This window comes from Oncorhynchus kisutch, linkage group LG1 (assembly GCF_002021735.2).
Source record: "Oncorhynchus kisutch isolate 150728-3 linkage group LG1, Okis_V2, whole genome shotgun sequence".
Lineage (NCBI taxonomy): Eukaryota > Metazoa > Chordata > Actinopteri > Salmoniformes > Salmonidae > Oncorhynchus > Oncorhynchus kisutch.
In genome coordinates this window covers 60,640,185-60,653,450 of record NC_034174.2, presented here as the reverse complement: position 1 = coordinate 60,653,450, position 13,266 = coordinate 60,640,185, and the positions used below count along the sequence as shown (strand labels likewise).

At 40.7% G+C, this 13,266-nt stretch overlaps 1 protein-coding gene across 2 annotated transcripts in view; it reads right to left on the bottom strand.

Annotated features, from left to right (window-relative positions):
• LOC109890094 (uncharacterized) overlaps positions 1 to 11,178 on the bottom strand; it is a 33,461-nt gene extending 22,283 nt beyond the window's left edge. For both annotated transcript variants that reach the window (XM_031828649.1, XM_031828660.1), the window contains exons 1-5: positions 10,347 to 11,178; positions 5,501 to 5,619; positions 2,759 to 2,873; positions 2,411 to 2,488; positions 1,358 to 1,473 (exon numbers count right to left, since the gene is read on the bottom strand). In XM_031828649.1, coding sequence (XP_031684509.1) covers positions 1,358 to 1,473; positions 2,411 to 2,488; positions 2,759 to 2,873; positions 5,501 to 5,619; positions 10,347 to 10,847 — 929 coding nt within the window. In that variant the 5' untranslated portion in view covers positions 10,848 to 11,178. The remainder of the gene's footprint in view (positions 1 to 1,357; positions 1,474 to 2,410; positions 2,489 to 2,758; positions 2,874 to 5,500; positions 5,620 to 10,346) is intronic.
• Between the last annotated feature and the right edge of the window lie 2,088 nt (positions 11,179 to 13,266).

Genomic DNA, 13,266 nt, shown 5'->3' with positions numbered 1-13,266 from the left:
TGTTTGTAAATTATGTCTGAGTGTTGGAGTGTGTCCCCTGGCTATCCGTAAGTAAATTAAATAAAACATGTAAATTGTGCGGTCTGGTTTGCTTAATATAAAGGAATTTGAAATGATTTATTTTTTTACCTTTACTTTTGATAGATAAGTATATTTTATCAATTACATTTACTTTTGATACTTAAAACCAAATACTTTGGGTTTTACTCAAGTAGTATTTTACTGGGGGACTTTCACTTTTAATTGAGTAATTTTCCATTAAGACATCTTTACTTTTACTCAAGTATGACAAGTACTTTTTCCACCACTGAAAATAGACTACAGGTAAGCACCCTGGTTCTCAGACTGTGGTTTCAGGAGGGAAATATACACAGTCTTCAATAGAGTTGAGTAATGCGAACACATCCTCACTTGAACATTTGAACCTTGCCCCTAATTGAAATAGTATTTGTGAGTGTTTATTTCTATGTTAATTGTATTCCAGATTCCTGCTCAACATGCATTACTCATATCATAGATCTCATTCCACCATTTCACCTGAACCAGTGAAGTGTGTAGTAATTGAGTGTTTGTGTCTGAATAGGTATTGGCTAAAGAGGTAATTGTAGGCCCCTCCCAATAAATGAGATAACGAGCTACAGATGTTTAAATGTTTGTGTGAGAGTGCCAGTGGGGAAGAAAGGTAAGCAAGGATAGACCAGTGAAGATTATTATTTTATTCTTGGGCTAATCTTTTAGTCCATGTTTTTACCATTTTGTATTTATATATTTATTGAAAATAAATATCAAAATTTGGAAGAAACCATTCCCGTTCAGCCCTGTCACAGTTAAATTAGGTGTTTGAGGAGTTATGATGTTACAATCGGCATTCTGTTCCTAGGCAGTCATTGAAAATAAGAATTTGTTCTTAACTGACTTGCCTAGTTAAATAAAGGTAAAATAAATTAAAAATTAAAAAAATTCTCCAACCAAACGGGAACCATGTGTGAATGTTGTAAACATTGATCTTACATTTATAGCAAATATTGCCATAATATATAGTACTACTTTTGACCAGAGTCGCATGGGCCTTGGTCAAAAGTAATGAACTACAGTATATAGGGAATAGGGTGCCATTAGAGCAGGGTTTCCCAAACTTGGTCCTCGGTACCACAAAGGGTGCACATTTAGTTTTTTGCCCAATCACTTCACTGCTGATTCAACTAATCATCAACCTTTGATAATTTTAATCAGCTGTGTAGTGTAAGGCCAGAAACCAAAACGTGCACACCTTGGGGTCCCGAGGACCGATATTGGGAAACGCTGCATTAGAGACACAGACAAAGGAACGATATGAGCTTTCGGGACCCATATTTACCCGCTACCCTCCTGGAGAAGGCCCCAACTCTCCTGCACCTCAGCCTGCTTCCGTGTCACTCTGGCAGCCAGGGTAGGGTGGAGGTCCGAAAGGCGTGAAACAGTCTCGTTCAGCATCTGGAGAGAGCGTGGACGAGGGAGGGGATGGGAGCAGTGGAAGGAAGGAAGGGACACAATTCATTTGGTGTTGATTTACAGTCTTGGAAAACAACCCACGCTCTTTAAAATGGAAGGCTATGGTTAGATGGAACACAGAAGTATTTTTTATTTTATTTCACCTTTATTTAACCAGGTAGGCTAGTTGAGAACAAGTTCTCATTTACAACTGCGACCTGGCCAAGATAAAGCAAAGCAGTGCGACACAAACATCAACACAGAGTTACACATGGAAATGTGTGTGAAAATGGCGTGAGGAGGTAAGGCAATAAATAGGCAATAGTAGCGGAGTAATTACAATTTAGCAAATTAACAATGGAGTGATAGATGAGCAGATGATGATGTGCAAGTAGAAATACTGGTGTGCAAAAGAGCAGAAAAGTAAATAAAAACAATATGGGGATGAGGTCAGTAGATTGGGTGGGCTATTTACAGATGGGCTATGTACAGCTGCAGCGATCGGTTAGCTGCTCAGATAGCTAATGTTTAAAGTTAGTGAGGGAAATATAAGTCTCACAGTATAACATCACATCATAGAAGGCTTCTTAAGGGGGAAACACCCCAAAAAGATCCAGAGAAGGTCTAGGAAGGAATAGTCTGGTGGTGTTATGTTTCACTGTCTTATGATAGTTTCTCTGTGTTTCTCTCTACTTAGTAGGCTTGAGTACTGAGCATGTGCCAAGACAGTTGTAGTGCATTTCTTTTCAATTTAGTGAAACAGTGACATTCAATTCATATTTTTGTTGGTTATATTTTCAATTATAACTTTTTTTAAATTACTAGTATTTCACTTGAAATGGAATTGAACACAACCCTGATGTATGAATGATGTGTTACTGCGTTTCACCATAAATGTATTCATTATTTTGAGCTACATTTTCCCCCACGTGCCACTCACCGTGATTTGGCTGGCAATATTGTAGATCTCTGTCTGACCGCAGCTCCCCTGGTTATCGGATCCAGACAGGACGCTTCTCTACCAAACACAAAAATAATATAGAGTCAATCTTATGATAATAAGTGTAATAACGTATAATTACAAAACAATGATACTTTGGAGAGCTTTGGAACCCTTTATTGGGGTTATGATGGGGACAGTTGTACTAAGCTCATGGCGCATATATTTTTCAAGAAGCAATCAATTGAAATAAACATTTAACAGCATGTAAATATTGCAGGTTGTACCTTTAAAGGATCACTGGTGCAAAATAGGACTCTTGTGCAAATTCCTATTCTGCCTTTTTACCTTCCTGTTGATGGTGCAGATGATGTTGTCAGCTTGTTGGTAGAAGGAGGAGACGTCCAGAGCCAGTTTGAGGTCTTGGTGATAGTTTCTTAACAGTGACTGGAACCTCAGGCAGCTACCAAAGAGATACAGTATCTAGTTCAGTGCTTTGGCAATGGGATCCCATGGGGGTCAAATTCCCAGATATGACTTGAAATCCAAGATGGATGCAGAATAATTTAAGTCAGACCAAGTAATGTTCCTTTACATGGAAAGCTGTAGTTACATAGTAGTAGCTAGGAAAACAACATGTTAACGGTAGCCATAACAAATATACATCCATAGCACCAAGGACAAAGTATATGTAGCCTAGTCAAGGAGTGGGACTTTAACCTAGATGCTTATAAGAAATCCTGGTATGCCCTCTGATGAACCATAAAGCAGGCAAAGCGTCAATACAAGACTAAGATTGAATCTACTACACCGGCTCCGACACTCGTCGGGTGTGGCAGGGCTTGCACACTATTATGGACAACAAAGGGAAGCACAGCCGCGAGCTGCCAAGTAACACAAGCCTACCAGACAAGCTAAATCACTATGCTCGCTTCAAAGTAAGCAACACTGAAGCATGCATGAGAGCATCAGCTGTTCCGGACGACTGTATGATCACACTCTCCGCAGCCGATGTGAGTAAGACCTTTAAACAGGTCAACACTTACAAGACCGCAGGGCCAGACGGATTACCAAGATGTGTACACTGAGCATGCGCTGACCAACTGGCAAGTGTCTTCACTGACATTTTCAACCTGTCTCTGACCGAGTCTGTAATACCAACATGTTTCAAGCAGACCACCATAGTCCCTGTACCCAAGAACACCAAGGTAACCTGCCTAAATTACTACCGACCCGTAGCACTCACGTCTGTAGCCATGAAGTTCTTTGAAATCTGGTCATGGCTTACATCAACACCAGGGTAGCTTAGTGGTTAGAGCATTGGACTAGTAACCGGAAGGTTGCAAGTTCAAACCCCCGAGCTGGCAAGGTACAAATCTGCCCCTGAATAGGCAGTTAACCCACTGTTCCTAGGCTGTCATTGAAAATAAGAATTTGTTCTTAACTGACTTGCCTAGTTAAATAAAGGTCAAATAAAAATAAACCCAGAAACCCTAGACCCACTCCAATTTGCATACCGCCCCAACAGATCCACAGATGATGCAATCTCTATTGCACTCCATACTGCCCTTTCATACCTGGAGAAAAGGAACACCTATGTGAGAATGCTATTCATTGACTATAGCTTAGCATTCAACACCATAGCGCCCTCAAAGCTCATCACTAAGCTAAGGACCCTGGGAATAAAGACCTCCCTCTGCAACTGGATCATGAACATTCTGATGGGCCGCCCCCAGGTGGTAAGGGTAGGCAACAACACATCTGCCACGCTGATCATCAACACGGGGGGCCCCTCAGGGGTGCATGTTCAGTCCCCTCCTGTACTCCCTGTTCAGCCATGACTCCATGCCCAAGCAGCATCATTAATTTTGCTGACGACACAACAGCTGTAGGCCTGATCACAGACAACAATGAGACAGCCTATAGGGAGGAAGTCAGAGACCTGGCAGTGTGGTGCCAGGATAACAACCTCTACCTCAACGTGATCAAGAAAAAAGAGATGATTGTGGACTACAGGAAAAAGAGGACCAAGCACGACCCCATTCTCATCGCCGGGGCTGTAGTTGAGCAGGTTGAGAGCTTCAAGTTTCTTGGTGTCCACATCACCAATAAACTATCATGGCCCAAACACAACAAGACAGTCATGAAGAGGGCACGACAATGCATATTCCCCCCCAGGAGACTGAAATGATCTGGCATGGGTCCTCAGATCCTCAAAAAGTTATACAGCTGCACCATTGAGAGCATCCTGAATGGTTGCATCACCGCCTGGTATGGCAACTGCTCTGCCTCCAACCACAAGCACCACAGAGGGTAGTGCGTGCTGCCCAGTACATCACTGGGGCCAAGCTTCCTGCCATCCAGGACCTCTATACCAGGCGGAGTCAAAGGAAGGCCAAAAAATTGCCAACGACTCCAGTCACCCTAGTCATAGACTGTCCTCTCTGCTACCGCATGGCAAGTGGTACCGGAGTGCCATGTCTAGGTCCAAAAGGATTCTTAAAAGCTTCTACCTCCAAGCCATAAGACTTCTGAACAGCTAATCAAATGGCTACCAAGACTATTTGCTTTGTCCCCCCACCCCCATTTTTATCCTGCTGCTACTCTCTGTTTATTATCCATGCATAGTCACTTTACCTCTACCAACATGTACTGTACGTATTACCTCAATTACCTCAACTAACCGGCGCCCCCGCACATTGACTCAGTACCGGTACCCCCTATATATAGCCTCACTGCTTTTATTTTATTGTTGCTCCTTAATTATTTTTTATTTTTTATTTTTCACTTCAGTTTATTTTAGTAAATACTTTCTTAACACTTTTTTTCTACAAGCCCTTAACCAACAACTGCATTGTTGGTTAAGGGCTTGAAAGTAAGCGTTTCACTGTAAGGACTACCCCTGTTGTACTCGGCGGATGTGATTTGATTAAGTCATAGAGAAATAAAAAAAACTATAATAAATCACGAGTGGCCATGATTTATCATGCATATATCAAAGTTTAGGGGCCTGTTGTTTCTTACTGTTTATTTTTTAAATCAAAGTAAGGTGTTACTGATATATCTTGCTCAGTCAAAAATGGGACCTACGTTTGGTTAACTGTGTTTTCTCGGGAAGGGACTTTGTTGCCTTCTATCTGTTGCAGTCTCTTCCTCTTCTCTCCCTTGTGGTCGGTCTCCACGTCAAGCGTCTCGTACTGATGTCCATCCTATAGAGGTCATTATAAAGGAAGAACCTGTGAACCAGTATACTCAATGCATGATTCTGACACTTGAGGGCATGTACAGTTGAAGTCGGAAGTTTACATACACTTAGGTTGGAGTCATTAAAACTCGTTTTTCAACCACTCCACAAATTTCTTGTTAACAAACTATACTTTTGGCAAGTCGGTTAGGACATCTACTTTGTGCATGACACAAGTCATTTTTCCAACAATTGTTTACAGACAGATTATTTCACTTATAATTCACTGTATTACAATTCCAGTGGGTCAGAAGTTTACATACACTAAGTTGACTGTGCCTTTAAACAGCTTGGAAAATTCCAGAACATGATGTCATGGCTTTAGAAGATTCTGATTCTAATTGACATAATTTGAGTCACTTGGAGGTGTACCTTTGGATGTATTTCAAGGCCTACCTTAAAACTCAGTTTGCTTGACATCATGGGAAAATCATGGGAAAATCAAAAGAAATCAGCCAAGACCTCAGAAAATAAATTGTAGACCTCCACAAGTCTGGTTCACCCTTGGAAGCAATTTCCAAATGCCTGAAGGTACCACGTTCATCTGTACAAACAATAGTACGCAAGTATAAACCACGCAGCCATCATACCGCTCAGGAAGGAGACCCGTTCTGTCTCCTAGAGATGAACATACTTTGGTGCCAAAAGTGCAAATCAATCCCAGAACAACAACAAAGGACCTTGTGAAGATACTGGAGGAAACGGGTACAACAGTATCTTTATCCACAGGAAAACAAGTCCTATATCGACATAACCTGAAAGGCCACTCGGCAAGGAAGAAGCCACTGCTCCTAAACCGCCATAAAAAAAATATTATAGAACATTTGTGGGCCGAACTGAAAAAGTGTGTGCGAGCAAGGAGGCCTACAAACCTGACTTAGTTACACCAGCTCTGTCAGGAGGAATGGGCCAAAATTCACCCATTTTATTGTGGGAAGCTTGTGGAAGGCTACCTGAAACATTTGGCCCAAGTTAAGCAATTTAAAGGCAATGCTACCAAATACTAATTGAGTGTATGTAAACTTCTGACCCACTGGGAATGTGATGAAAGATATAAAAGTTGAAATAAATCATTTTCTCTACTATAATTCCGACAAAATTTAAAGGCAATGCTACCAAATACTAATTGAGTGTATGTAAACTTCTGACCCACTGGGAATGTGATGAAAGATATAAAAGTTGAAATAAATCATTTTCTCTACTATAATTCCGACAAAATTTAAAGGCAATGCTACCAAATACTAATTGAGTGTATGTAAACTTCTGACCCACTGGGAATGTGATGAAAGATATAAAAGTTGAAATAAATCATTTTCTCTACTATAATTCCGACATTTTCCTGACCTAAAACAGGAAATTTTAACTAGGATTAAGTGTCAGGAATTGTGAAAAACTGAGTTTAAATGTATTTGGCTAAGGTGTATTTAAACTTCCGACTTCAACTGTATATATATATATATATATACACACACACTGAACCAAAATATAAACACTACATGTAAAGTGTTGGTCCCATGTTTCATGAGCTGAAATAAAATATCCCAGAAATATTGTGCCATTCATCTGCCGCCGTCACCTCATATTTCAGCATGATTTTGTTTATTTTTTATTTCACCTATTTTTAACCAGGTAGGCCAGTTGAGAACAAGTTATATTTTACAACTGTGACCTGGCCAAGATAAAGCAAATCAGTGCGACAAAATCAACAACACAGAGTTACACATAAACAAACATACAGTCAATAACACAATAGAAAAATCTATGTACAGTGTGTACAAATGTAGCAGAGTAGGGAGGTAAGGCAATAAATAGGTCATAGAGGCATTAATGCTGGAGTGATAGATGTGCAGATGATGATGTGCAAGTAGAGATACTGGGGTGCAAAAATGATAATGCACGGCCCCATGTCGCAAGGATCTGTACACAATTCATGGAAACTGAAAATGTCCCAGTTCTTTCATGACCTGCATACTCACCAGGCATATCACAAATTGAACATGTTTGGGATGCTCTGGATCAATGTGTAAGATAGTGTGTTCCAGTTCCCGCCAATATCCAGCGACTTCACCCAGCCATTCAAGGGGAGTGGGACAACATTCCACAGGCCACAATCAACAGCCTTATCAACTCTATGCAAAGGAGATGTGTCACGCTGCACGAGGCAAATGGAGGTCACACCAGATACTGACTGTTTTTCTGATCCACGCCCCTACCATTTTTCTTAAGGTATCTGTGACCAACAGATGCATGTCTGTATTCCCAGCGATATGAAATCCATAGATCAGCGCCAAACTAATTTATTTAAATTGACTTTCCTTATGTGAACTTTTTGTTTGGTGTATATACCAGCCACCTGTGTCTAATGCGTTACAAAGGATTTCTGTATGGTCATTTAATTATTTGCAGTACATAGGCTGTTATAGGGATCCATGAGTTGTAGTGTAATGTATTAGGAATGTAGCTGTTATTCATTTATAAGTGCTGTTAAAAGTACCCATGATGTGCTTTGAATGGTTATCGCAAGTGCTTTACTGCACTATGAGCAAGGTTATGCGTTATACAGATGGTTATCAGTATTTGTAACATAAAAATGTGAAAATAATGTATTTTTTGCCATAGCTGTGAAATCACTACAGGCGATACATTCATTTAATTTAATTTACTTCTGCTACTTTGCAATGAATAATTTTCTGTGAGCTGCAGAGCACTACTCCATCTTTGCGGTTTCATAACCTTTAAGCTTGTGGAACCTTTTCCTTGTCTGTCTCCGTTCTCTCTTTGCCATGCCGATGCATTCTGTACTGATGACCTCATGCAAAACGTTGAATGATGCATATTATCTTTCCGAGACCTCTTACATCATTGCCGTGTGTAGCTAAATCATGGAGCAACTTGCTGCTGGTTCCCTACAGTCTCCACAATAATCTGAAACTTGTTAGGCCTGCCTGGTTTTCATCTTAGACAGATGTTTGTTTTTCTGGAATGTAATGTACTGTATTTCCTGCAGTGAAATACACATTTTGGTAACAGTTTACTTCAAACTTGCAATTATAATGCATTATGGTGCTTGAATATGAGCTTTTAGAATGGTTTACAATAACGTATCACTGTAAGCACTGTTGCGCAGGTTTCACCATGTTGCAAGATTTCCATGTACCTTGGTAGTTCAAGCCGCAGGTAGGCTACTAAAGACCACGAAACTGAATGCACATACCCTGCAGTCTTTGGATAGCTTGGCTATACACAAAGCTATAAAAAAAATGTGTCTGTGTAGTCTTGGGTACTTGAAAAGTTGAAAACTTCAAGAGATGTAGACATTGTCATAAGAAACAGGGAAATGTACAGACAGATGCCCAAAGACGGACCCCCAGAGCTATACTCAATCCTGGTGAAAGAAAATGGAATGTGTATACTAAATACAGCGATGAGAGAATGCAGGCTTTGTGTGACTCAGCCAGCCCACCTACACAGGGCCGAGATGAAGAGCGAAAGAGAGCCAAAACCATGATCTCATCTCAAAATAATTGCTCCTCTTTTTGCTGTTCCAGTTCCTTTTCCCATCCCACTGTCATTTTGCTAGTTGCATGCTCAGCATTGAAAACTGTAACCATGGGACTGTTATCTGTAAAAAAAAATATTTAACTTAATTTTCCTGTTAACTTCAAATGTATGTCATGCTTTCTCAGTGCATAAAATATGCATCTTAACATGGTATGTGATATTAAGTACACTATCTTCTTCATCTGTAAGCTTATTTTGGCATGCTTCTTCCGCAAATTGTTGTTCAGTGTCACTATTAAATCCAATCGGGATCCCCTAAAATTCCGAAAGGCAATCGCAAATTTTGAAATAACCCGTGTGCCAGCTGTGGATCTGGAGAAACACTTAATCACAGGTACAACTTCAGTTTGGCATCATTATATCCACCAACGCAATGTGCCTGATTGCTATTTTCACCACGCAACCCCTTCAATTATGGAATTGGGAGTCGTTTATTCTGTGGAAATAACCAGTTCATCCGAAACGTGGCCTTTTACCTTGCTTAATGAAAGCCTGCTGATGATCTCATAGCTCAAGAGTACAGTGTGGATAATGCAACACTGAGGTAATAGTGCACACATTGTGTGTGTGTGCGTGCGCGTGCGTGGAGGTTTCATGCTGGAACAATGTACATTATGGTGTTTATATCATGTTGCTTTTGGTAAACAGATGAAAAAAAAGTGTCTTGTGTTGCAGGGTGGAAGGCATTAAACTGAAAGATTGATGTTGTTACTCAGCTTACTCAGTAACGCAAATTCAGTAATTATTAGTATGTGAAAACAAACAATTACTTAATGAGAGCATTACATAGTATGTGAAATGAGGGAGAAAAACAAAACATTACTAACACTGGGTTTTGTGGTTATGGATTTAATTCCCAATTCTCCTATTGCCTTTTGGCTCTGGACTTACTTTCTTTAAAGTAAACAAGTCAATTAATTTGCTTTCAGAAAGCTTGAGAATGGCCAACAGAAACAAAACAAATGTCCATAACAACACTGGCTGAGACATTCACCATTTCTATTTCATATAAAGCCAGTTGATTTGAACCAAGTGATTTGAAATGTAAATTAGTTGGTGCTGGCATGCAGCCTATGCTAACTCAATAACATGTGAGACACCAAGAATAAAACAACTGTAATCCAAGGTTACCTTAGACTGAGAGTTGGACATCTTATCCAAGTCGTCCTCTACTCTCAAGGATGGCGGTTTTGGGTGAACACTGTTGCTTCGGATGGTCTCCGACGTGGAACTGACTGAGGTGGCCAGGTCAGAGTCAGACAAGGACACGTCGGGGACTGTCTCGGCATTCCTGCAAATAGCAATCTTCCTGATGGACCTAGAGGATGCAGTGGGGGACACAGAATTCCTGTCCTCCTCCACTCTCTCATCCTGATGTCCCTCTGGAGTTGAAGCGTAGACCTGGGCGGCCACTTGTGGGAGTTCCGAGTTCCCAGTCTCAGGCCACCCCTGGGCCTGGCCCATGTAAAGGGACATTTGGTCGTGTAGGTTGTTCTGTAGCTCCAACTTGTTCGGAGCAGCAGACTTCGGCAGATAGACATCCACAATCTCCTGGCATTTGGCTTCAGAGGGGACAGACAGCCTGGTCCCAATGGTAAAGGGCTGGATTTTTCTGACAACACCCTCAGACATGGTTTTTGATAGCTCTGCAGTGTAGTCTAGATGGGCATACTGTGACAAGAATCACAAAACAATACAGATATCTCACCTCATCTACTGCAAAGTCCAGTATCAGAAGTACAGAATGAGAGGAAAAACAAGACGAATCCTCGAATGAACAATGCTCTTTTCCCCAAAAAATTGTCAGGAGAAAAACTCACTCAAAAAGCCACCCGCCTCCTTGCACCTCATGGAGAGAAGACAAGTACAGGACACACAATAGGATGTCCCCTCCTGTCTGTTTCTAAGTTATCAACTGAGCCTGTGTCATGTCAGGGGAAACCAATGTGAGAAGCCGAGGAGGGAGGAGTGCCTCTTCTGAGCAACCACCAAGCCAATAGTGAGAGAGAGGGAGAGAGATAGAGAGAGAGAGAGAACTGAGTGAAAAGGGAAAGTGTCTGGCTGGCTGCTCTCTTAGAAAAAAGAAAAAATAGCAAGGGAAAGAGAGGGGGGAAGTTTCATTAAAAAGGAGTGAGGTCACCACTTTCTGTCAAGGGCTGGGCAGAGTCAGAGTGACTGAGGGTTGTAAACTGGAGCTGTAAAAACTTCCTCCCCAAACAAAAAGCTCCATGCTCAGATATGAATAGAGTAACAGAGGGGTAAATGCTCTCTCTCGCTCGCTTGCTCTTTCACTCGCTCCCACTTTCTCTCATTCTGCTCTCGCCAACTCAGTCACAGCTGGACAATGAGATAATGCTTTTAACAAGAACAACAAACATGAAGCACCTCTAGATCTCACATCTGTAGTCTGCTCTCTCTCTCTTTTTCTCCCTCTCTCTTTATGTCTCTCCATAACTGGTCAAATTGTCAAATGTTTGTTCCACAAGTACAAAAGGTGAGGGTATTTTGCTTGTTCTCAAATATGCCTCAAGAATCAATTGTCTTTTCTAACCGTTTTTACACTTTTTTCATAACAATCGCTCTGTGTTTGTTTTGAGGAGTAACAAAATTCAATGCAATTTTCTACTTCTTGTTCTAGTTCCACATTCACAGTCCAAACATTTACAGACACGCATAGGAAACACATTGTGCTTACTCAGGCCTCAGGCTTCCACTTGATTTGAACCAGGTGTCCTATCTACGGGTCAAACTACATCAGGCTACTGTAACATCCTCTGTACTTCTCTGGCAATCCCTTACAGGTCTTTTCCATGTTATAGGCCATAGGCTTAAACTGTTAGTGGACTGGGACTTATACAATGTCGTTTGTTCTTATAGGATCAGGAGAAAATACCTGTTTTTGTTTCATGAAGACGGATTGGGGTTTTGTAGAAAGAAGATTATTTTTATTTTCTCAAATATATTTCACTGTGTAATCCTATACTCTGGTGGAACTCTGTTCACATATTTGGCTTGTACAAGATGCATGGAAATTCCCTCTTTGATTTATGAACACGACACCATTACACCATGCTAATGCTGGAACACAACTTGCTCACTCTCACAAATGAACACTTCTCATGTTTGTACTTTACCCTTACACCTAATTCCCCCTTTCTCTCGAGGCTCAACTGAAGTCAATTGACTTTGGGTCAACACCATGAGGACCAATAATACTTAAGGCATGAAACTGCCCTGTCCATTTACTGTTCCAAGAACATTCTTATGTACTGTAGCTACATGACCTCAAATTCCTATGGCTATAGCTCATCCCCTTACCATGTCTTGACAGCTCTTGTTTTGCTGATAGGAAGAACAAAGAGTTCAGTCACATACTCCTGTGTTTTTGTGCAACACTTATTACCAACATGGGTTACTAGAATTTTCATTTTGCCATGATGCTAATGAAACATTAAATGTTCCAGAATTAATTGCAACATGCAGTATCTAAATATAAATCTGACCATCTTGATCCTACCATAAAACAAACTCAATGGGGTGGTTTCGCGGACACAGATTAAGCCTAATCCTAGAATAAATTTTACTTTTAAACTAGACTGACTGAAATTAAATTTCTCAGACATGGTTTAAAATAGTCTTAGACTTGCCCTAGTCTAGAATTAGAAAAGTCTGATTTCCAGAAGGACGATTAGAATTAATCTAGATCAAAGGCAGGTTTAACTTCAGATTAATGGATGTTGATCAAAGAGCACCACCAAGGCTAGACAGAAGGGTGGTTATAGACAGGAGCAACCCACTGAATGATTTTGATTAAATCAATTTTCCTGACTATTTCCGTATATACAAAGAAAATGCTGCTGACATTGAGGTTTTTGTCATCTGGAACCTCCCATTGTGAAACAGGAGATTTCTGTGGTGCAAGTGAACCGACAGTTTGAAAAATAGTCCACAATGTCTGCAATGCTATATGTGAACTGAAAGGTGCAACTCCAAAACTCCTCCTTGTATTCTCAGATTGAAGGAGACAACATAGTGGAATCATAATTGGTGA